This window comes from Planococcus citri, chromosome 2 (genome assembly GCF_950023065.1).
Source record: "Planococcus citri chromosome 2, ihPlaCitr1.1, whole genome shotgun sequence".
NCBI lineage: Eukaryota > Metazoa > Arthropoda > Insecta > Hemiptera > Pseudococcidae > Planococcus > Planococcus citri.
This window is the reverse complement of record NC_088678.1, coordinates 81,969,291-81,995,304: the sequence shown is the minus strand read 5'-3', so window position 1 is coordinate 81,995,304 and position 26,014 is coordinate 81,969,291. Positions and strand designations below refer to the sequence as shown.

Below are 26,014 nucleotides of genomic sequence, written 5' to 3'. Positions count from 1 at the left end.
ATACAAACGACGAAAATTAATGCAGAAAGTGTCCAAGAATGATACAATATGTTACATTCAAAATTAAACTAAACACGAAACAAAATTATTGACCACGACCACGCAAGAATCAAGACAGTTTTCGACTAACAACTCTGCTTCAGAGTTTTGAGTTTTCGGCGAACATACACTCGCAATCTCATACTTATCTGTGAACCGAAAATGCACGGAACTAGACGGAACTAACCGGTTTGAATTCGGCTAACGCTAACGGCATTTCCTGACTTCCTGTTGAAAATGGCGGAATAGGTAGAATGTGAGTTTTCAAACTGAAGATGCGCGAAATTCGGCGAAACTGGGCGAAACTAACCGAAACTAGCGGATTTGGAATTTAGAAAACGGTGGGTGTGGGTATATTTCCTGCTAAATCTGTTGAAATGTTTCTGTCTTCGGATTTTAGGAATTTCAATTCAGCATTAATTGTTGGGCTTTAACCGGGGAGCCCGCATAAGGATCTATTGCACCACCCCGTCGATCCTCCGGGACAACTTTTTTCTTAAAAAGGAAGTCCAAAGGAACATATTTTCTAGACCTCGTCCTCTCAAAAAAAAAATTGGCCCTAATTACAAAATGGCGGCCATTTTGATTGACAGGTCAGCCGAAATCGCTGATTTCGCGTTCCAACATAGGACTTGCACAAAATTTTTCAACCCATACAAAGCTAGATCGAAAGAGCAGGCAAAAATTTATCACCTGTTAAAATTTCAAATGCTAAAGTGCCTTTTTAGATTTTTGGTGAATTTTTGAAAATCAAATTTAGCTCAAAAATGAAATAAAAAGTCAAAATTTTACCAAATTGACCAAGAAAGATGAAATTTGGGATATACCCTATTTTCAACATGCAAAATCGATTGGAAACTGTTTCAACCCGGTTTGAGCAGTTGTGGAGCCTCCTTTTTGAAACTCGAAATTCCCACAAAATTTCATAAAATGGAGTTGGAAAGCCGAAATTCATTCTGCAAACTAATTTCAATACGCTACAAAATCGACTACAGGTGGGTTTCAAGTCGTTCTGGAGCCTCCAGCAGATTTTTGAAACTCGAAATTCCCACAAAATTTCATGAAATTGGAGTTGTAAAGCTGAAATTTATTCTAAAAACTAAATTCAATACGCTACGAAGTACTGCAGGTGAATTTCAAGTCGTTTTGGAGCCTTCAGTACCTTTTTGAAAATTCCTGAAGCCTCCAGCAGATTTTTGAAACTTTAAATTTTCACGAAATTTCATCAAACTAAGATGGAGAGTCGAAATTCATTCTGCAAACTAATTTCAATATGCTACGAAGTTGACTGGAGGTGGATCTCAAGTCGTTGTAATAAATGTCCCAAATACGAATCCGTGATTAGTTAACCCAAAATGACCATTTTTGGGCTCTAGGGGTTCCCAAAGTTGTGAATAAAAAAAGAATTTTAAGAACCACTGGGTATTATTTTCAAAACCTTTTTAAGCGTAAAATATCTGTTTGAGCCTGATAAACGTTATGCGAGGTGATTTTGCTATTTTCGACCCTCAGGGGCAGAAATTGGGGGGTTTCAATTTTTGTAAAATTTTAGAATTGCCATTTTGACCTTACCCCTTTGAACCCCGCTAAAAAGCTTTTTACAGTTTATTAGTATTCAAAAGAGTTTCATCCAACCAAATTTTGAGCTCAATAAAATTTTGCGCTGGTACTCAAAAATCCAATTTTGGATTTTTTTGTAATTTCAATATTTTGGGAACCCCTGGAAAGCTGAAAATCTGCGATTTGCGCCAAACGTAATGTTTTGAGGTATATATTTCATTATCTAAAGGAAAAAGTTCAATTAAGCTCCCTTTATATTTGTAACTTTGAACCCCTTTTTCAGAGGCCCCCATGCACTTTAGGCACCCCTAAAAAAGGCGTTTATGCATATTTTTTCAAATAAATTGAATAATTTACATTAGAAACACAGTAGGAAGAGGTCGATAATTTTTTATTTGATTTCATCCGTAACTTTCAAAATTAAGCTTTTTTGGGCCAAATTCTGAGATTTTACTCTTCGAAAAAACGTTTAAATCACGTTTTCACGATTTCAACGAAGTAAAATCTCAGAATTTGGCCCAAAAAAGCTTAATTTTGGAAGTTACCGATAAAATCGAATGAAAAATTATCGATCTCTTCCTAGTGTGTTTCAAACTTAAATTCTTCAATTTATTTGAAAAAATATGCATAAACTCCTTTTTTAGGGGTGCCTAAAGTGGGGGACACCAAAAAAAGGGTTCAAAATTACGAATATGCAGGGAGCCCCATTAAACTTTTTCATCCAGATAGTTGATTATATACCTCAAAACGTTACGTTTGGCGCAAATCGCAGGTTTCTAGCTTTCCAGGGGTTCCCAAAATATCGAAATTACGAAAAATTGGAAAATTGGATTTTTGAGTACTAGCGCAAAATTTTATTGAACTCAAAATTTGGTAGGATGGAGGTCTTTCAGATACTAATAAACTGTAGAAAGCTTTTTAGAGGGGTTCAAAGGGGTAGGTTCAAATGGTGGTTCCAAAATTTTCCAAAAATCAAAACCCCCAATTTCTGCTCCCGAGGGTCGAAAATAAAAGAATCACCCCTCATAACGTTTATTGTGTTCAAATAGATATTTTACGATAAAAAAGTTTTTGAAAATAATTGTCAATGGTTCCCAAAGTTCTTTTCTTATTCACAACTTTGGGAACCCCTGGAGCCCAAAAAATGGTCATTTTGGGTTAACTAACCACACATTCGTATTTCGGACATTCATTACAACATTTTAAGAGTGCTTGAGTTGATAACTGTCCGGGGCCCAAAAAACGGCCTTATCGGGACTCCTCCTTTAGTTTCAAACATCTGCGGATGCCGGAGGCTCCAAAACGACTTGAAATTCACCTGCAGAACTTCGTAGCGTATTGAAATTAGTTTTTAGAATAAATTTCAGCTTTACAACTCCAATTTGATGGAATTTTGTGGGAATTTCGAGTTTCAAAAATCTGCTGGAGGCTCCAGAACTGCTCAAAACGGGTTGAAACCGTTTCCAATCGATTTGGCATGTCGAAAACAGGGTATATCCCAAATTTGAGCTTTCTTGGTCAATTTGATAAAATTTTGATTTTTTGCCTCATTTTTTATCAAATGGATTTAGGAAGCTGAAGTTTAGCAAACTAATTTCAATACGATATGAAGTCGACTGCATGGTGGTTTCAAATCGTTTTGAAGCTTCCAGCTTGTTCTTGGGGAATTTCAATTTTCTAAAAAATGCCATACAACCGTTCAAAAAGTCGCTGGAGGCTCCATAACGACTTGAAATCTACCAGCAGTTGACTTCGTAGCGTATAGAAAAATTAGTTTGCAGAATGAATTTCGGCTTTCCATCTCCATTTGATGGAATTTTGAGAAATTCCAAGTTTCAAGAATCTACTGGAGGCTCCAGTAATTTAAAAAAGTCGCTGGAGGCTTTAAAACGACTTGAAATCCCCCAGCAGTCGACTTCGTAGCGTATTGAAGTTAGTTTGCAAAATGAATTTCGGCTTTCCATCTCCGTTTGATGAAATTTTGTAGGAATTTCGAGTTTCAAAAACCTGCTGGAGGCTTCAGGAATTTTCAAAAAGTCGCTGGAGGCTCCAAAACGACTTGAAATTCATCTGCAGTACTTCGTAGCGTATTAAAATTCGTTTTTAGAATAAATTTTAGCTTTACAACTCCAATTTGATGGAATTTTGTGGGAATTTCGAGTTTCAAAAATCTGCTGAAGGCTCCAGAACTTCTCAAAACGGTTTGAAACCGTTCCCAATCGATTTGGCATGTCAAAAATAGGGTATATCCCAACTTTCACCTTTCTAGATCAATTTGATAAAATTTTAATTTTTTCCCTCATTTTTGGCCTAAATTTGATTTTCAAAAATTCACCAGAATACCAGAAATCGAAAAAAGCACTTTGGCGCTTGAAATTTTGACAGGTGATAAATTTTTGCCTGATCGTTCGATCTACCTTTATACGATTCAAAAAATTTCATGCAAGTCCTATGTTGGAACGCATCACCAGCGATTTCGGCTGACCTGTCAATCAAAATGGCCGCCATTTTGTAAGTAGGCCACTTTTTTTTGAGGACGAGGGCTAGAAACGTTACTTAGGACTTTCCCTTTAAGAAAAAAGTTGTCTCGGAGCATCGACCGGTGGGGGGGGGGGGGGAAGGTGCAATAGATCTTTATGCGGGCTCCCCGACTATTTTGGATTCCTTTGAAAAAAATTGGAGACCAAAAAATGTTCCCCATCTCACCTCCTATCCTACCTAATTCAAGTAGGGTACGTAAATTCTTTTTTTCATCCAAAAATACGAGTCTGTTCTAAGTACTCAAACATGGTGAAAAAACTTCCTTAAAAAATTGCAAAATCAACCCATTATAAACTACATGAATTACCTATTAATAGATCCGTTTTTAAAACTGCATTTTTAATTTACAACTCCATATTATCTGAACCAAACAATTTCTCTTCATTGCAAGAAAATTGTCACTCATTCGATCTTCCGCCCTTCCCTTCTCTTCTCCTTCACTCGAACCGTCCGTGATACCTACCAGGTCTGGCAGGATATGCAAACCAGTCGTTTGTTTCAGTTTTAAAATATGAATTGTTCTCTTATTGTATTATAAACTTTGTTGTTTTTTTTTCTTAGAAACAACTAACACTAAAGATTTTATCATACATCTGTCTTACTTACTCATTCCATGCATGTAGTGTTACTTTTAGCTCACATATGTATGTATACGCATACTCCTCTCACTTTTTTCCTCGCTGTCCTTAAGGAGGGGGGAGGGGGAGCAATGCGAAGCTCGCGATCCTGTCTTCTTGTTTCTTTCTCGCTCATTTCTAAACAATGACCATCTTTCCACAAATTTCGTTATCTATACTTACTTATCTAGTGCATCTGCCTTTTCTCTTTCCTGTCCATTGTTCTATCCTGGTTTCATCTTCTCTCCTTCGTGATAATGCAAACTCTAACGAACAATTTGAAATTTCACAATTATCTAGAGGAAATGCAAACATAGAAATTGATCTGGAATTTTGTAAAAAAAAAAAAAAAAAAAAAAACAAGTTGTAGCTTAGAGACAATGAGAGTTCTGAAAATGCATTCAAAATGTCATAATTTGGAAAGAATGCACAATCTGAAAATGAAAAAATGCCCAATAAACATTTTTGTTGAACTATTTGAATTTCTCGCGAAACTTCAACATAGGTATTTGAAAGTTCGCAGCTTTTGAGCCTTATCCATAGTAAAATTTCAAAGTTCAATACCTCAAGAACCACCGAACCAATTTTAATAAAACTTCAAATCTTACAACTATGTACATCGCAAGAATCAACTGAAATTAACACACGACAGACTTGACATTCGTATAGGTATATTTCCTCAATGATTACGCTGTAAACAGAACGACGCACACTTAAAGTAGAGGTACGAGTACATTAATATAATATACGATCAAATGAAAGCTTACCCAGCTTCAGGTCTAGAAATGTATACGATAACACAAGAACTTATAGTACTAGAAAGACTATATTTACGTAGATACATATACTTACAAGTAGAAGTAATCAAAAACACAGCCACAAACAAAAATATTAATCATTATCTCTTGAAATTTTTCTCTCGCGGGAAAATTAAATTTCTTCGGAATAAAAAACATTGATCTCGTTTGTATTCAATTTATACACATTGGAAAAATGTTTAAGCATAAAAAATGAACGTAAGTGTCGAAGGTACTTGCATTCCTTGCGAATAGTTTTTTTTTTAGCTAGGTATTAGGAAGCGCTGACAACTCAAATAGGTAGGTACTTAATTTATTAGAATGAACCTTGGAATAGCATTAGAAGAAAAATTTCACATTTTGCACGTATAAAAAAAATTTAAGAATGAGAGTAACACTTTAAACATATAAAAAATAAATTATTCTTACGAAGAATTAAATGAAAATATATCGTGAAATCATAAATATGCTGGCCTACTCGGCAGCCTGGGCGGTAACGAAGGAACGGGTCTCCTGTAAACAGAACGATATTAATTTAATAATTTTTCAATTTATCTACTACGATAATCATGATCAATTGATCAACATCCCTAACAAACATATCAGTCCAGAGTTAAAGTCCAACTAGCCAAAAGGGCTCCACAAATCGAGTTTGGCTGGAATTTTTGCATTCCAAAAAATTTACTCAATTTTGCACTCAAAATTTACCAAAATTGGTAAAAAATAATTTTAGTTAGAATATTTGGATTTTTGCGAAATTTTCACCCATTTTGAAAAAATTGCAAATACTTTTTCAATAAATCCAAAAATTGTGTCCTAATTTTGAAGTAAAAATTCTTCAAACAAGCTAAAAAAACGAATCATGGAAAAAGTTTTTGATTTTCTGTTGAACTTTGAACCAGAAAATCATTCTCGAATCGGCTCAAAATTCATCGAAATTGCTTTTCAAAAATTGAGACAGAAATCTTCGTTCATTTGTCGGAATTTCACCTCATTTTGATCAGACGGGTAAAAACTTTACGAAAAGTTGGAAAATCATGCCCCAACTTTGAGCTTAAAACTCTTCAAATCACTCAAAAATCATTTTGTTTTTTCAACATTTGGATTTATATACTTACAAAATTTGAACTCATTCATTATGATGGACCTAACGATTATTTTTTCGAAAAATTCTGAAATTCACGTACCATTTTCGAGCTTGCAATTTTTATAATGTGCTCAAAAAAACTTGGATCATAAATTTTTGTTTTTCTCTCGAAATTTGAATCCATTTTAATACGTTGCATTGAGCCAATTTTGTGCTCAAAATTCTTCAAAAATGATCAATAAAAAAGTCAAGATGGGAATTTTATTACATTTTGAGTTGCACGATACCTCCAAAATCTTTCTAAAAATCATAACCCAATTCTGAGATCAAAATTCTTAAAAATCGATAAAAAATTTATTGATTGGAAAATTCGTATTCCTCGCAAAATTTGAACCCATTTTGAAAGTTTGGGCGACTTCTTTTTTCAAAAATCTTGAAATTCAAATTTCGAGCTCGAAGTTCTTCAAATGCGCTAAAAAAAAAATAGACATACACTTTGATTTTCTCTTGAAATCTGGACCCATTTTGATAGGTCGTATGACACCTTGGAAAAAAAATAGGGTAATGATTTTCAAGATTTAAAAAAAATGTCACGTGACCTTATCAAAATAATAATTTTAGGTATTTCCAGATTAAAATAATCCCCACCGTCATTCTCTTCATTTTTAACCAAAAATTTTTTTGATTTAAAAATCACGTCACCCCCCCTCATTTTGAAATTATCACAACTTGTGCACAAAATCAATTTCTTATTTTTTCACGAAATTTTGAATTTTGGCTTCAAAAATTTTTTTTGATAAGGTCACGGACACTTTTTTAAAAATCCTGAAAATAATGACTCAATTTTTAAAAATTCATTTCGGAAATCGGGATAGAAAGAAAATGCTCATTTTGAGCATTATTCCTCCAATTTCAGAATGAAATTTTGAGGCCAAAATTGGGTCATGATTTTTAGGATTTTTGAAAAATTGTCATGCAAACTATCAAAACAGACTGAAATTTTGCGAAAAATCAAATATTTTGATAAAAACCCGGTATGAAGATTTCTGAGCCCAAAAATTGAGTCATGGGATTATGGAAAAGTGCCATGCAATCTATGAAAATGGGTAAAATTTTGCGAAAAATCCAAAAATTCCAACGAAAATGTTTTTTGAGCGCTTTTATAAAGATTTTTGAGCCCAAAATTGAATCCTGATTTTTGGGAATTTTGAAACGCTGTCATGTGACCCATCAAAATAGGTTGAAATTTCGCGAAAAATCCAAAAATTCATACGAAAATGTTTTTGGGTGTTTTTGAAGATTTTTGAGCTCAAAATTGAATCCTGATTTTTGGGAATTTTGAAAAGCTGTCATGTGACCTGTCAAAATAGGTTAAAATTTCGCGAAAAATTCAAACATTTTAACGAAATCAGTTTTTGAGAATTTTTGAAGATTTTTGAGCCCAAAATTGAATCATGATTTTTTGGAACTATTGATTAGGTGTCATGTGACCTGTCAAAATAGGTTGAAATTTCGCGAAAAATCCAAATATTTTCACGAAATCAGTTTTTGAGAATTTTTGAAGATTTTTGAGCCCAAAATTGAATCTTGATTTTTGGGAATTTTGAAAAGCTGTCATGTGACCTATCAAAATAGGTTGAAATTTCGCGAGAAATCCAAAAATTCATAGAAATATGTTTTTTGTGCATTTTTGAAGATTTTTGAGCTCAAAATTGAATCATGATTTTTGGGAATTTTGAAAAACTGTCATGTGACCTGTCAAAATAGGTTAAAATTTCGCGAAAAATTCAAACTTTTTGACGAAATCAGTTTTTGAGAATTTTTGAAGATTTTTGAGCCCAAAATTGAATCAGGATTTTTTGGAATTTTGAAAAACTGTCATGTGACCTGTCAAAATAGGTTGAAATTTCGCGAAAAACTCAAACATTTTGACGAAACCTGTTTTTGAACATTTTTGAAGATTTTTGAGCCCAAAATTGAATTCTGATTTTTGGGGATTTTGAAAAGTTGTCATGTGACCTATCAAAATAGGTTAAAATTTCGCGAAAACACCAAAAATTCATACGAAAATGTTTTTGGGGCGTTTTTGAAGATTTTTGAGCTCAAAATTGAATCCTGATTTTTGGGAATTTTGAAAAGCTGTCATGTGACCTGTCAAAATAAGTTAAACTTTCGCGAAAAATTCAAACATTTTGACGAAATCAGTTTTTGAGAATTTTTGAAGATTTTTGAGCTCAAAATTGAATCATGATTTTTTGGAATTTTTGATTAGGTGTCATGTAACCTGTCAAAATAGGTTGGAATTTCGCGAAAAATTCAAATATTTTGACGAAACCGGTTTTTGAAGATTTTTGAAGATTTTTGAGCTCAAAATTGAATCATGATTTTTTGGAATTTTTGATTAGGTGTCATGTAACCTGTCAAAATAGGTTGGAATTTCGCGAAAAATTCAAATATTTTGACGAAACCTGTTTTTGAACATTTTTGAAGATTTTTGAGCCCAAAATTGAATCATGATTTTTTGGAATTTTTGATTAGGTGTCATGTAACCTGTCAAAATAGGTTGGAATTTCGCGAAAAATTCAAGTATTTTGACGAAACCTGATTTTGAACATTTTTGAAGATTTTTGAACCCAAAATTGAATCATGATTTTTTTGGAATTTTTGATTAAGTGTCATGTAACTTGTCAAAATAGGTTGGAATTTCGCGAAAAATTCAAATATTTTGACGAAAACCTGTTTTTGAACATTTTTGAAGGTTTTTGAGCCCAAAATTGAATCATGATTTTTGGGATTTTTGAAAAAGTGTCTTGAGACCTATGAAAATAGGTTGAAATTTCGCGAAAAATCCAAATATTTTGACGAAATCAGTTTTTGAGAATTTTTGAAGATTTTTGAGCCCAAAATTGAATCATGATTTTTGGAAATTTTGAAAAGCTGTCATGTGACCTGTCAAAATAGGTTGAATGTTCCCAAAAAATCCAAAAATTTCAACGAAAATGTTTCTTAATAATTTTTGAAGGGTTTTGCGCCCAAAAATGGGTCACGATGTTTCAGATTACATTTTGGAAAAACTGTCATGAAACCAAGCAAAAGGGTTCAGAATTTTGCGAGATATTTAAAAATTTCCATCCCAACTTTTTTTCAACATTTATGAATTACCTATTTTGAGTCAAATATTTGAGATATGATGTTTGAAGATTTTGTGGAAAGTGCCTTTCAACCAATCAAAATGAGTTCAAACTTGGTGAAAAATTCGAATACTGTCCACAAAAATGATTTTTTTGCGATTTTGATGAATTTTGAGCTCAAAATTAGGCTATAATTTTCGGAACTTTTACTACCGTTGTTTTTACAATTCATCAAAATGGTTCAAATTGCACGAGGAATTCAAATATTTCTGTAATAGTGATTTTTGGGCAATTTTTGAAAAATTGTCATCCCGAAATTGGGTCTTAATTTTCGCTTAAAATTTTGACAGAATTGACAGAAAATTTAAAATTTCTTTTCATACTTTATTTTAGCACTTTTGGGTAATTTAAAATTCAAATTTGAGGAATAATTTTCGGAATTTTTGAAAAATGGAGGGGAGAGTTCAAATTTGAATGGTTTTGGCCCCAGAACTGCAACTTAACCGAACGCTTTTGGCCAGTTGGTCTATTGTAAACTACACATAACACGATGAATTAAAATATCCATACCTTTAAAGCTGATATCTTCGTTATCAAAATTAGTGATGACAAAAATGGAATACACACTAAAATGTAAAACTCAACACCAACGAATTCAAAAACACCGAAACCGTAAGTTCACATTAATAAGATAATCCGATGAAAAGCTAACAACACCTTCACACCTTTTTAGTTCACCTTCTCTTTTTTTTTAATGCACAAAATATGAAATTAGTTACGTTATAATAACTAACACAAAAAAACACACACGAGGTTAATCACGCAGATGAATCATGCTGTTAGACTTGTATGTAATAAAAAAAAGCGACGAAAAAAAGAAAAAAACCACTCGAGAAACGTTAAATATGCAATTTATTAGTATCTATAAACAGCAACAATCAATAACAATAAAAATAATTGTTTACTATATGTAAATAGTAAATAAAACTTGGTAGAGTGAGTTTTTTTAAAATAATATTATGTATCTAAAATAGTATTTTTCTTTATGTTGATAAAACTATTCTACTGTACATGTAGGTATGATGAGAGCACTCTATAACAGTTTGAATTTTAAAATAACCGGATACATCTATTATTCAATATATTCATAAAATAAATAATACTTCGTAAGCTAATTACGCGAAAGAATAAGCCGTATAATTGACACAAGCGGAAGTGAAATGATTAACATACAAGTAATTTAGTATATTGATGAATTGTTTCAATTTTTTTTTCATTTGTCCTCTTTCTTTAGATTATATTAGGTAGGTATAATGATAGGTAATAAAACGTATATTATTATGCGAAGCGTGTCATCGCATTCCAAAAATCTTTTCCACAAAAAAAAAATCATTCGAGTAATCATACCATTATTTTTTTATAACTATTATTATATTATATCAATATTATCATTATCGTTATTACATACTAAACTGTAGAACAATATCGTAATAAATTATCAACTATAAAATACACAACGGTAGGGGGGTATGTAAATCTTTTACATAAAAAGTGCAAAAGTACGAATAATTCCTCTCCTACATAACGAAAACTACTCCTGTCCAGAATTTATTTCTCATTCCACATTTCGAAACACTCTGATTTCATTGTTTTTGATACAAATCCAAAGACCACTCGTTCGTATCGGATGCAAAATTACAACAACTCGAATCTCTCCTTTTCTTAAAAATTTATTAACACGATACAAGAAAAATTGACTCCAGTAATTCGACATCCGATACGCGATAGCGCACTTTTCACTCGTTCATCATCGTGTTTTCGATAATATTTTTTTTTTTTTATAAAACTCGACACATTAAATATGGATATTAAAAATTATTTAAACCTTATAAAAATACCAAGTAAAAACAAACAAGCCAATTTTTCAATGCTCATAATCAAATGGTAACTATTGAAGTAATCAATGTACAATTTTTTTTTTTTTAATTTAAATACCTAAAAGACCTGTATTAATACTGAACTGTCCATAATAGTAATGGCTTTCATTATATAGTATATAAAAAATACAAATTATAATTAAAATAATCGATGAATAAAATAAATAAATTAACGAAAAAGGAAAGGAAAGGAAAAGGAAAAAAACAAACAAACAAAATGATTAATGTGAAATAATTTTTCATTTAAATAAATAATATAGAACGCACTCTACTCTGTATTGTTTATTTATTTATAGTTTTACAAAAAAAAATATTGCTTTTTTTAAATATGTATTTTTTTTAAAAATAATTTTAAAAAACGCAATTCTTTCGTTTAATAAATCTGAGCAAAGAAAAATTTCTTTAAAACGTACGTTAAGATAAATTTACAAAAGAAAAAAAAATGGTGCTCTTTTATCTGATATATTTTTCTTTGACGACACGAACAACAACGAACGACGAAGCGGTGGCAAAATTCGATCGACTAATACATAATATAAGATACCTCGTATGGAATAATTTTCTTTTTTAAATTAGCAAGAAAAAAATTAACTCATAATGAAAGTAGACTCTCAACGAAGAAAGATGGTTCAGTTTAGAATTAGATCGAACAACAGTCTTATATAAAAAGAGAAAAAAAACAACAAAATTGTGCCACATCAATTCGCAGAAAAATTATTCCAATCGACTAAAGGGATGGTAAATCGTACAACGAATTTCGATGTGAAAACAAACACGATCGCGATCCAGGAACCAGATGATTTGAGGGGAGGGATACAATAAAATCGTAACCGGTTCGAGTTACAAACGTTTCACAGAAACAAACAAAAATTATCAACTTACTTTCGAAAATATCGATTAAAAAAATATACAGAATAAAACAAAATAAAAGTAATAAAACAAAAAACGAGAAAAAATAAATAAAATAAAATAAGCGCAATGATTTTCGAAGTACAGACTGAAATCTATAAAAAGCGAGAAATCTGTTACACGACGAGAAGCGAAATAGGGGTGAGGTATTTTTGATGTGTGTACGTTATTATTATAATTTAGCCACGACCTTATATTTTACACTATATAATGAATTTAAGTATGCGGTAAATTTTGACGATAACCACGAAAAATAATGACAAGAGAAAAAAAAAACAACCTAAAAAATAATATATAATATATATAGAGAGAGAGAAAGGAAAAATGAAAAGAATGCGTAGGTAATACGTATATAACCTATAGTAATAATATGATGCGTAATAAAAATTATAATAAGAGATGTTTTGAAAGAAAAGTTTACTTAAAGCGACTAGAAAACGCATTAGCCAATTCGTTAACAGCGACTTGTGTGACTGCTTTGCCAACCGCTTGCTGGACTTGCTGCTGAACTTGGGGCGGCAACTGGATCCCTCCTCGACTGATGAATGAACACATCGTTTAAATACACGTACATAGATTACAATTTATATATTTTTATATTGGGTAAAATTATTATTAATAGCTATGTGAGTAATTAGGATAACATAATTCAGCTCGATATAAACTATAGGTATATATAGCGACATCGATACGACGTATTCTTGTCATCTTCATTACAGTCTACAGTCCAATTGGCTGTAAAAATGGATCCTGAATGCCAGAAAAGACGTATTTTGGATTTTCAAAATTTCACAATAGGAGAGGGGAAGTGAGTCGAGCATAAAACCCCCCCAAAAAACGAAAATTTCACACAGGTTAGTACTGAACATTCCCCTCATTCCGAATACACGTTTATTAGGGATCCTAAAGTGGGATTTTTAGACAAATTTTGCACAAATTCAAGCCCACTGAACCGATGTTCACGAAAAACCGGCGGAACTATGGGGTGTAGTCGAATTTTCAAAAATTCACCCCCCCCCCCACCAATTTAGAATAAAAATGAAATGTTTTAGGATTATTCAAAAGTAACCTTGTGACCTATCAAAATGGGTTAAAATTTCGCGAGGAATTCAAATATTTTGACGAATACGTTTTTTGAGCATTTTTGAAGAATTTCAAGCTCAAATTGGATCATAATTTTGGGGAATTTTGAAAAAATTGCATGTGACTTTTTAAAATGGATAAAAATATCTTGGAAATGTCGAATATTTCGACGAAAATGTTTTTCGAGCATTTTTGAAAAATTTTGAGCTCATAATTTTTGAAAAACGTGTTATGCAATAATCAAAAAAGGTTAAAATTTTTGAAAAAAAAAAACAACAGAAATTGTTGAATATCTCGTAAAGTTTTAAACCATTTTGGTTGGTTTCATGACAGTTTTTCCAAAATCTCAAACATCGTGGCCCATTTTTGGGGGCAAAATTCTTCAAAATGCGCAAAAAAACTTTTCGTCAAAATTTTTGAATTTTTTGCGAAATTTCAACCTATTTTGACAGGTCACATGACACTTTCAAAAATCCCAAAAATCATAAATCAATTTTGGGCTCAAAAATTTTCAAAAATCTTCAAAAATTCTCAAAAACTGATTTCATCAAAATATTTGAATTTTTCGCGAAATTTCAACCTATTTTGACAGGTCACATGACACCTTTTCAAAAATCCCAGAAATCGTGATTCTAAGTACCTAGAGCTCAAAAATCTTCAAAAATGCTCAATAAACATATTCGTATGAATTTTTGGATTTTTGCGAAATTTCAACCTATTTTGATAGGTCACATGACACCTTATCAAAAATCCCAAAAATCATCATAAATCTTCAAAATTTTCAAAAACTGATTTCATCAAAATATTTGAATTTTTCGCGAAATTCCAACTTATTTTGACAGGTCACATGACACCTTTTCAAAAATCCCAGAAATCTTGATTCTAAGTACCTAAAGCTCAAAAATTTTCAAAAATGCTCAAAAAAAGTTTTCGTGTGAATTTTTGGATTTTTCGTGAAATTTCAACCTATTTTGATAGGTCACATGACACCTTATCAAAAATCCCAAAAATCATAAATCAATTTTGGGCTCAAAAATCTTCAAAAATCTTCAAAATTTTCAAAAACTGATTTCATCAAAATATTTGAATTTTTCGCGAAATTTCAACTCATTTTGACAGGTCACATGACACCTTTTCAAAAATCCCAGAAATCTTGATTCTAAGTACCTAAAGCTCAAAAATTTTCAAAAATGCTCAAAAAATATTTTCGTTGGAATTTTTGGATTTTTCGCGAAATTTTAACCTATTTTGATAGGTCACATGACAGTTTTTCAAAAATCCGAAAAAAAAGTCATGATTCAATTTGGCCTCAGAATTCTTCAAAAATGCTCAAAAACTGGTTTCGTCAAAATATTTGAATTTCTTGCGAAATTTTAACCCATTTTGATAGGTTGAAAGGTCACTTTTGAATAATTCAATAACAGTTTATTTCCGCTTTGAAATGGTTGGGGGGGGGGACTTTGAAATTCGCCACGCTAAATTGTGTGAGCCATTTTTCGCGAATTCCGATTCAATGGACATGGAACGACCTTTTCCATGCAGATATGGATTTTTTGATCGTCAACTTGATGACGTCTTTGTAAACCCCCCCCCCCGTCAGGGCACCAACGCCTCATTGAGCAACAGACCAACAAAAAATACAAACATACTCGAAGTGTGAAGATTGAAGATGATCTAAAACTAATCCATAACTGACGAAATACACAACAAACTTTTGTCTTTTCTGACATTTTTTTAGATTCATATCACTACAAAAAGCCAACTGAATTTTTTAGGTTGCCAAAATTCCCACTAAATTTGATTTCCGGAGCACATTTTTCCCACTGGACCATAGACTGATCTACTTTTTGCAAACTAACAAAGTGAAATCCGTTTAGCCAGATGAGACACTAATTTACTCTTTTTCTATTCAAAATTGAACCATTCAAAGTTCACATTTCGAATAAAATAACCTATTGATCCTCACTTCTGAACCCAAATGAGCAACAACGAACCAAAAATTTGACCTTTGCGCGCGGATTTCACTTTGGTAGATCTCTCTGCAGATAAATGGGACATATAGCTGGATACAATTTCTGACAAATATCGTACATTTGTACTTTAAAACAAAAATTTACCCTTTTTTAAAACATTTTTTCAATTTTTAATCCAAAATGGTTGAAATACTTGTCAGAAATTGTAAAACTAAAACGAATACATTTGCAATATTAAAACGATAAAGGGGATTTGTACCAAAAGCCAATTGTGCGCGTGACATTTAAATTTTTGCAATATTTCATCAATTTATTGTACCAGTGGTTCTTCGTATTAAGCGTTCGATTTATACCAAAGTGCACGAGCATTTCAAAAATGCATTCCCCAAATATTACAGGTATTCTAAAAGCTGTTACTTTATTTTTAAAACCAACACACGAACACGAAGAACCACTTCAGCCTACTTCGCGATAAAATTTACAAAAACATAAACACGAAAAGAAAAATCTACCAATATATCTTATGATCTTAAGAATGAGGCGTTTCTCTGATTCGGAAATAATAATTATAATAAGAAAGGCGAATTGTTAGTTATACAACAAGAACCCAACAAAATGATACATACAAATAAAACCAGAATATAGACGGGTGAGAAACCATTCCTTGTCCACAGCTTATAAATTAATATTTTTTTTTTTTCAACGAAAAATTTTCACAAACACACATAAGTAATGAGCGAGAAAGAAATGAGCCTCGTGGCACGATAAATTTTCAACACCATCGACCCAACGGTTTGATTATTAGAACCAAGGCAAAAAATCCAACACCCGCCTAGATTCGTTAACACAGATAATATTTTAAAAATATTCATCATCGTATTCGGTTCATAATACAGAGAAACTGAATTTTCTTTTTTCGAGCCAATAATAAATACGTAGGATATTAGCGATCCGACGGATCATGAACCAAATACCGAAGAATACACCAAAATCTAGTAAATATTACTACGATAAAAGTAAATGTAGGTACGACGTTACATGAAGTATGTTAAATAATGGTGCTAGTAGCAAGGAATAGCACTTCACCCGTGTTACAATGCGTTAAAGATGTTAATTAACGGCGCCTGTAAGGTACACACAGACACACACACACCATCAAAACAATAACCGTGAAAATTTTTTTCATGTTTATTATAACTTCAAATATGGAAAATAGCATCTTTGGTCCAGCTCGATCAGATCGTGTTCATCGTGCGAAATGAGCAAAGAACTTAATTTTTGGGTCAGTAAGTTAGAAATTGCATCTATTTCATACACATCTTAGACTCTTAGAATAATTCAGGAGGATCCAGTGATTACGAAATTATTAAAACGCGTTTTAAAATGTGTGAAAATCCACTATTTATGGCCAAAAACGAGTGGGAAAGGGGCTAGAAAGTCAAGGGCACTAAAAACGTGAAAAAACTGGTTTTCTAGTCAACATCTTTTTTCAACAAAAAAAACATCTGTTTTCAGTAATAGTTTCAAAAATTTCGAACCTCCCTCCACAGAAAAATAAACTTTGTTTTGTGGTCAAACGAAAACCAATTCTTTCAATCCAAGACATCGAATTGGGCAAATAAATTCAGTTTCATGCTTTTTTAAGCAGACAGATTGTTTAAAGCGTTCCTTGATTAGACAACCTACTCTTAAAATAAAAAAAAATCAACTTTAGCAACCAAAAAAACTCGTTTAATAACATAGAAAAATCACCAAAAAAAAAAAAAACCTAGAACATTGCAAAATGAAATATTCTGATTCTCAATTTTAAAGCATTGAATTATTTCGTAACGTTTTGATAAAACAGCAAGACTTTTACAATTTCAGCAGAAGAAGAGGCTTTTTGGGCAATGTTTGGAAAAAACTATAAAGAGAGACTTTTTAGAATTCTGTGCCCCAAAAAAAAAGACAATTCTTAGCAATATCATTAAAATGGAAGAATTCGAAAATTTTTAGTAATTTTTGGAAATTTCAAAAACCAACACTTTTCATCAATAATTATCGGCCAACAAAATATTTTTTTATAATTTTTTTTTCGCAATTTTTTGGCAAAGAAAAAGGAGGGTTATTGGTAATTCTTGACAATTCGTGGTAAAAAAGCAAAAATTCTCAATTTTGTTAAAAAGCGAGGATTTTTATAAATTTTTGACAATTTTTGCCAAATAAGCGTTTTTTTGGAATTTAGTGGAACCTTTTGAAATTTTTTTTCAAATCAACGACAAGTTTTTGCCAATTATCAAAAAAGCAAAAATTTTTGTCAATTCTTAACAAACGAGAATTTTTAAACAATTTTGGAAAAAAATATTTTTATGTTTAAAGCTGGATTTTTTTGTCAATTATTAGCCTGTCGCAAGAGCAAGACTTTTTGACAAGTTTTGTCCAAAAAGCGTGATTTTTTTGCATTTTATGCCAAATAAGCAACTTTGACACAATTTGTAAATAAACGACAAATTTTTGGTAATTTTTGAAAAAGAGAAAATATTAGACAATTTTTTTCAAAACAGCAACACTGACAATTTCAGCAAAAAGCAGGACTTTTCAGGAACTGCTGGCAAAAAATTTAAAAAAAAACTTTATGGTAACTTTGAAGTAATTTTTGGAAAAGAAACGAGACTCTGGCAATTTGGCAAGAGGGCACGAATTTCTATCAAAAAGTGAAACTGGTTAGAAATTATTAATTTTTAGGCAAAAAAGTTGAGTAACATTTGCAGAAAAAATTTGAGGGTATTCAGCAATGTTGCTAAAAAAGTTTTTTTTTTTGACAATTTCCGGCAAAAAAAAACAAGACAAGTTACATCTAGTAATTTTAGCAACTTACAAGGGAACCTCTCCCGATTTTTGGAAAGAGCATGTACTAAAACCCCCAAATCCAAATTTTCAGCCGCCCAAGTTCATTTTTCGATTTTTGGCGTATTTTTGAAAACCCAAAATTGCCTATTTTGGTGATTTATGCTTTTTTAAAAAAAAGTACGTACTTGATCACTAGAAATGTTCAAAATAAGTCCTAAAACTGATATTAACCCCCCCCCCCAATCCAAATTTCGCCATTTCCAGCCATTCTGGAGCCTCCAGCGCTATTTTTCAATTTCTCCAGAATATTGAATTTGCTCCAGAAGGCGTGAATATGAAGTTGGGCAGCTAAAAATCGAGTTGTGTGTTATACTCGACTTGTTTAACGAATTTATCCACATTTGGGCCGATTCTGGAGCGGACACCTCAAGAGTGGTTTTTTGACCAGCTTTTTTCATAATAAGAAATCCAAAAAAATCGAAATTTTACCGTTTGCGAGGAAATTTTTGAAATTTGCGTGAATCGCAGAATTTTATCATGAACTAACCCCACAAGGGAGGATTTCACCATTTCCAGCTATTCTGGAGGCTCCAGCGCGATTTTTCAATTTCTCCAGAATTTTCAATTTGCTCCAGAAGGCGTGAATATGAAGTTGGGCAGTTAAAAATCGAGTTGTGTGTTATACTCGACCTGTTTAACGAATTTATCCACATTTGAGCCGATTCCGGAGGAGACACCTCAAGAGTGGTTTTTTGACCAGCTTTTTTCAATAAGAAATCCAAAAAAATCAAAATGTTACCGTTTGCGAGGAAATTTTCGAAATTTGCGCGAATCGCTGTATTTTGAACACAACAAACTCCCTGAGGCTAAGTTCCGCCATTTCCAGCCATTCTGGAGCCTCCAGTGCAATTTTTAAATTTCTCCAGAATTTTCAATTTGCTCCAGGAGGCATGAATATGAAGTTAGGCGACTAAAAATCGAGTTGTATGTTATACTCGACCTGTTTAACGAATTTATCCACATTTGAGCCGATTCTGGAGCGGACACCTCAAAAGTGGTTTTTTGAACAGCTTTTTTTCAAAATAAAAATATCCAAAAACCAAAAATTCCTCGTTTGGGAGAAAATTTTTGAAATTTGCGCGAATCGCTGTATTTTGTCATTAATTAACCACACGAGAGCGAATTTCGCTATTTCCAGCCTTTCTTGGGCCTCCCTTTAATTTTTGGATATTTTTATTATGAAAAAAGCTGGTCAAAAACCCACACTTGTGATGTCCCCTCCAGAATCGGCTCAAATGTGGATAAATTCGTTAAACAGTTCGAGTATGACACACAACTCGATTTTTAGCTGCCCAACTTCATATTCACGCTTTCTGGAGCAAATTGAAAAATCGCGCTGGAGCCTCCAGAATAGCTGGAAATGGCGAAATTCACCCTCGTGGGGTTAGTTCATGTTAAAATACTGCGATTCACGCAAATTTCGAAAATTTCCTCGCAAACGGTAAAATTTTGATTTTTTTGGATTTCTTATTATGAAAAAAGCTGGTCAAAAAACCATTTGAGGTGTCCGCTCCAGAATCGGCTCAAATGTGGATAAATTCGTTAAACAAGTCGAGTACATATAACACACAACTCGATTTTTAGCTGCCCAACTTCATATTCACGCCTTCTGGAGCAAATTCAAAATTCTGGAGAAATTTGAAAAATAGCGCTGGAGGCTCCAGAATGGCTGGAAATGGCGAAATTCGGATTTGGGGGGTTAATATCAGTTTTAGGACTTATTTTGAACATTTCTAGTGATCAAGTACGTACTTTTTTAAAAAAAGCATAAATCACCAAAATAGTCGATTTTGGATTTTCAAAAATTCGCCAAAAATCGAAAAATGAACTTGGGCAGCTGAAAATTTGGTTTCGGGGGGTTTAGACTATGCTCTTTCCAAAAATCGCGGTCCCGTTCAAATCGGAGACGGACACCTCAAGAGGTTCCCTTGAAATATGCACAAAAATTCCATTCAACGCCACATTTCGCAGGATGAAAATTCAACCAGACCATTTACAACATAATACCAATTTCTTTGCCCGTGATAAAACCATGTTGTGCCTTTACCACGATGAAAAATTTGCAACCCACCAAATGAAATGTTTACTCATTGATATTTATCACACTATCTACGTTAATTTGATTAAGTAGGTAAATAAAACCCAGACCACACATGTAAAATTATCTCAATTCGACACTTACGTAGGTATTAAAGGTGGAGGAAGTCCTTGACCACCAGGTCGACCGGGTGGCATAGGTGGTTGTCGTTGCTGATCGGGTGCAGGTCGATTTGGTACAGCCGGAGCCGGACGACCGGCTGCGGGAGGTGGAGGAGGAGCTCTGGACGCCATCGATGCTCCTGGTCCAGCTTGCGGAGTAGCCCTTCTAGCAGCGCCGCCTGGACTTGGCGGTGATAATCTACGCAAACAAATCCGTAAACAATGAAAACATACTTACCATCCAGAACAGAGCAGAAGAAAAAAATAAGCTTACCTCGGATTATCCATTTGAGAAGCCAGCCAATCGTTTTTCACAGGCGGCGGTACCGGCGTCGTAACGGTCACCATAGCTACATCTCCGATGATTTTCAGAGCTTCTTTGCACGCGTGATACATTCTCATCATTTCTTCGCGTTTCATCGCTTCTTCCGGACTTTCTTCCATCATCGAAGACTGAAGAAATAAATTTTAAATCGATCGTATTAGACGAATCAACCACACAATGACACAAACGTCTCGTCGTATCGATATAAACTAACAAAACTCACTTGATCTCCAGACGCATACAGGTGAGCTAGCAATTCGGCGTTAATGAAACCTTTCGAATTATTTATAATCAGGAACATAATTGTTTTCGGTACGAGATCACGGCAAGTTTTCGTTACAATTTTCATATACGAATCTACCAAATTACGAATCGTTTCTACTTGGCGTTCCAATTGCGGATCAATCGATTGTGTACCTTCTCCAGCACCCTGAAAAAATAATTTCAACGTTCGATTAAAATAAATCGACATATTTGTCGTCTCTTTTTCTTCTATTTTACACTCGAAAGTTGGCTATTTTGTACAGAAAAGACTACTCATCATGCAAAATACAGGATGTATAATGTCTCACAATTCCATCATCACATGGTGCAGGACCAGCGACTAATTGGAAATAGTCCAAAACATGCCATTGTACTAATCCCCTACCCCCTTCAGATCATCTCAGACAATTTTTTGCTCCACTGTAACATTCTAAGGAGCATTTTAAAGTAAAGTTGCCGAAAGTTGACTCTACTAACAAAATGGCGACCATTTCATGAGTAAGGCCAATTTTTTTCGGCAAGTTTGCTTCAAAATGTTTCTTAGGATGCCCCGTTTAAGAGAAAAGTTGTCCCAGAGGATCGGGGGGGGGGGTGCAATTATTCCTATTGGCATATGTCGGAATAAAATTTACTTTTCCAAAACACCGATGACATGCTTCAATTATTTATGTACAAATGGGGCAACCCCATCTTATATAATATATATATTTTTTTCAATTTAAATTACGAATGAGACGAGCAAAATGTATAAATACAAAATACAATAAAGCGAAATACTATGAACATAATTTTCTCGCAACAAGTATACAGGTATTCGAATGAATAGGTACAAGGCACGTACGAATAATATACTGAACGCAGACACATGCATCGTTCTTATAACGATTAACTACCACCACTAGCGGATAAAATGGGAGCATTCCGATCGCCATTTTTTAAACATTTTTTTATCTAGGAAAAAATAATAAACCAGGTAAACGGTTACAAACCTCGTATGCATCCTTGATAGCAGAAGAAATAAAACGGTATTTCGATTAATTAAGAAATTCGCAACAGACGTCAATTTTTCGGCAGATGAATGATGAAAAAGAAAAATGAAACGGGTGCATGAATAATGAGAAAGGATGGGGTAGAATTTTTACTTAACGTAACATTTTGTAAAGTCACACCTTAATATCACCCATACACCTGCCATAGCTATCTATCTATTACCCAAGCGCACACGTAATATGACTAGTTTGTGATTCGAGAAAGGCTCGAATTGCGATACTTACATCTTCTCCGTTAGATGTATCGGTAGCTTTTTCCGGGTATACGCCAGCTCTGAGGAAGGAGGCTTTCCACGAATCCACATCATCTTGATTTTCGCAGCTCAATTCCAATTGTTTGTAATCCTTCCCCATTGACAAAGAATTGATTTTTTTTAAAACAAAATTTATCGTACTAACGTATAATCAGGAGGTACTCGTAGATTTTAATTACCTTGTACACATTTCTACCTTCTGGATTGAATAAAGCGAATGTATGTCGACGAGACATGAATCCCTGTTCGACGTCTCTCAATTTCAAACCATCTAAGGGTAACATGTATTTTTTATCGCGTTCCTGTGCAACAGATAAACATCGTGATCAATCGTATGCAAGTTGAAATGTTCAAATACGTTTTTTTCTTCGGATTCTGGAGGTACACTTACTTCTTCATCCTTGTACCATGAAATACTTTCGGACGTCAGTACGAACCAATAATCGCGAGATCCACCTTTCATGATACCCAAATTATGAATACACATGTATCCCTTTCGGATTACTTGGTTTCCTAATTTGTGGCCGGTTTTGTTAGTATTTTCTGTCGATTGTTGAGCGCTGTAACATAAAACAAAACCCATTAGTTAATCTCACAGAAGCATATTAAAAAAAAAAACTACGAACTAAAGCGCTAATTCTGCTATTTTTATTTTTAATATCGCGATGAGAGAGAAAAAATACCAAAATATTCAAAATTGCCAGGAAAAATAATCGGAGATGCGAAGAGGGAGAGGTTCGAAATCCTTTTTTCACACAAGGGTGAATACATTTGAGAAATAAGAGGTCTCTGTGGTGGCTGTTATTTCAAATTTCACTTTTTAATCCCCTCTTCTCGGCCAGTGTTGTAGAATTTCATTTTAAAAATTCCCTTGTGCAATTTTTTGATTTTTGTGAATTAAAAAAAAATTAAATTTGGGCCAAAAATAGAAAAAAAACTCAAAATTTTAGCAAATTGACCCAGATTGCTGAAATTATCGATTGGAAACGGTTTCGAATCTTTTTGAACAGTTCTGGAGCCTCCAGCAAAATTTTGAGCACAAAATTGAGTCATGATTTTCGGGTAATGGGATCTATCAAAACAGGTAAGAATTTCGTTAAAAATTTACCTAATAATATTCTAACGAAAATGGTTTTGAACAATTTTGAGCCTAAAAAATGGTTCATGATTTTTGGAATTTTTGAAAAAGTACCATGCGACCTATCAAAATGTTTTGAAATTTTGCGAGAAATTCAAATATTTCGACAAAAATGGTTTTTGAGCGATTTTGAAGAATTTTGTGACCAAAAAACATTGTAGAAAATATATCATGCGACCTATCAAAATGGGTTAAAATTTAGTGAAAAATTCAAATATTTCAACAAAAATGGCTTTTGGCCAATTTTGAAGAATTTTAGCCTGAAATTGATTCATGATTTTCGGAATGATTGAAAAAAGTGTCATTCAACCTATCAAAATAGGTTAGAATTTCGCTGAAAATTCAAATATTCCAACAAAAATAGATTTTGAGCAATTTTGAGAAAATTTTGAGCCTAAAAAAATGGGTCATGATTTTTGGAATTTTTGAAAAAGTATCATGCGATCTATCAAAATGTTTTGATTGTGAGAAATTCAAATATTTCGACAAAAATGGTTTTTGAGCGATTTTGAAGAATTTTGTGACCAAAAAACATTGTTGAAAATATATCGTGCGACCTATCAAAATGGGTTAAAATTTAGTGAAAAATTCAAATATTTCAACAAAAATGGCTTTTGGCCAATTTTGAAGAATTTTAGCCTGAAATTGAGTCATGATTTTCGGAATGATTGAAAAAAGTGTCATTCAACCTATCAAAATAGGTTAGAATTTCGCTGAAAATTCAAATATTCCAACAAAAATAGATTTTGAGCAATTTTTAAAAATTTTGAGCCTACAATGGGTCATGATTTTCGGAATTTTTGAGGAAATATCGTGCGACCGATCAAAACCGGTTAAAATTTTGGGAGAAATTCAAAAATCCCCCCACCAAAAAAATGCCTTAACACGAAATGAGCGATTGCACAATCTATGGTAATTTTCATTCAGAAAAAAATATGTATTTTTCATTTTTTCGTCATTTCGCTTTTATTTTGGCCGAATAATTCACCTTTTCCCCTTCCTCCTTCTCCTCCTCCCAAAAATACTACTTTATCGTTTATCTTCTTCTTCTTCTTCGTTCGTCAGTTTTCGAGCATCGTGATCAGATTATAAAGCTGACCAGGTTCCTCCAGTTGGGTCTATCTTCTGCGGTCAGAAATAGATTTTTGACCAATTTACACAATTTTTGGACCATTTCAGAAAATTCAAAGCTCCAAAGGACCACCAATTATACTTTTAGTCGGCTGATATTTTTGCTGAGAGGAACCCTAACAGGCTCCCTCTCTATGTTTTAAACACGGAAAATAAACAAATCTGCGATTGGGCCATCGAGAGATCTCCTTGAAAATAGCTCTGTAGCAGCGAAATTCGAAGTTAGTTCAACAACCAAAATCGTTTTTACTCGTATATAGCTACCTAATTCGTCCATTAAATTAGTTCTAAAATAAAAAAGCCAACACATATGTATAGCAACAACGAACAGAAGTCCAGGGAACAGGGCCAATATCACATTTACAACGTCCGCTAAATAAAGGTTTCGAGGTTTGACATTGGTATCGTACATTGAAAACATAGGTCACAAAAATCTTCTACAACGTTGTTGCCAGAGAAAAAAGGGTAAAACACAAACCAATCGAGAAAACAGAAACCGTATTAGAGAGAGAAAAAAAAACGCAATTCGTAGTGGAAAATACATTGTACAGTACACAACAACGTGAGAGTAAGTAGGTAAACAATAAAACCAATCGGAGAACAAAACAAAACAAAAAAAAAGAACACCACACGACTAGCAACACGAATGATAGAGGGGAGGGGATGGTTAGCACGAAAAGGATCAGGATGAGGAGGTGGATGAATGAGAAAGAAACAAAAAAGGCGAGTAAATTACCGGTAAACATGACCTTCTTCTTTAGCGGACCACAAGCTGCAACAACCAATATTTAAACAGGGTATTTTTTCTGTTCGTTTGAATTGGTATTCGTATTACATTATTAGAGACGGACACCGAATCGGGTACTTTTGAAGGGGCACGAGAAGGCGATAAAAATGGCTAGGATTTTATAGCGCGGCGACTCACTTGGCAAATCCGATGAAATCTTCGTGGTTGGTGTTCATGTAGGCCAATTCGCAATCGATCAACATGATGAGTTGTTCTTTGCACATCTGTTCACGTTCGCGAATATGAGTTGTGATGATTCTTTCGGTTTCTTCTCTCAGACGCGGGTATCTGTTCATCTTCAAGG

At 33.3% G+C, this 26,014-nt stretch overlaps 1 protein-coding gene across 9 annotated transcripts in view; it reads right to left on the bottom strand.

Moving 5' to 3' along the window:
- Positions 1-5,411: 5,411 nt before the first annotated feature.
- The window catches only part of shi (dynamin-1 shibire), a 44,820-nt gene continuing 24,217 nt past the window's right edge, over positions 5,412-26,014 (bottom strand). For 2 of the 9 annotated variants that reach the window (XM_065353564.1, XM_065353565.1), the window contains exons 9-18: positions 25,849-26,006; positions 25,660-25,695; positions 23,046-23,214; positions 22,834-22,956; positions 22,626-22,745; positions 22,341-22,352; positions 21,311-21,517; positions 21,037-21,215; positions 20,746-20,961; positions 10,667-13,156 (exon numbers count right to left, since the gene is read on the bottom strand). In XM_065353564.1, coding sequence (XP_065209636.1) covers positions 13,036-13,156; positions 20,746-20,961; positions 21,037-21,215; positions 21,311-21,517; positions 22,341-22,352; positions 22,626-22,745; positions 22,834-22,956; positions 23,046-23,214; positions 25,660-25,695; positions 25,849-26,006 — 1,341 coding nt within the window. In that variant the 3' untranslated portion in view covers positions 10,667-13,035. Of the gene's footprint in view, positions 6,068-10,666; positions 13,157-13,613; positions 16,799-20,745; positions 20,962-21,036; positions 21,216-21,310; positions 21,518-22,340; positions 22,353-22,625; positions 22,746-22,833; positions 22,957-23,045; positions 23,215-25,659; positions 25,696-25,848; positions 26,007-26,014 lie in introns of those variants that run through there. The other 7 variants (XM_065353567.1, XM_065353569.1, XM_065353570.1 and 4 more) reach the window with 5 other exon arrangements.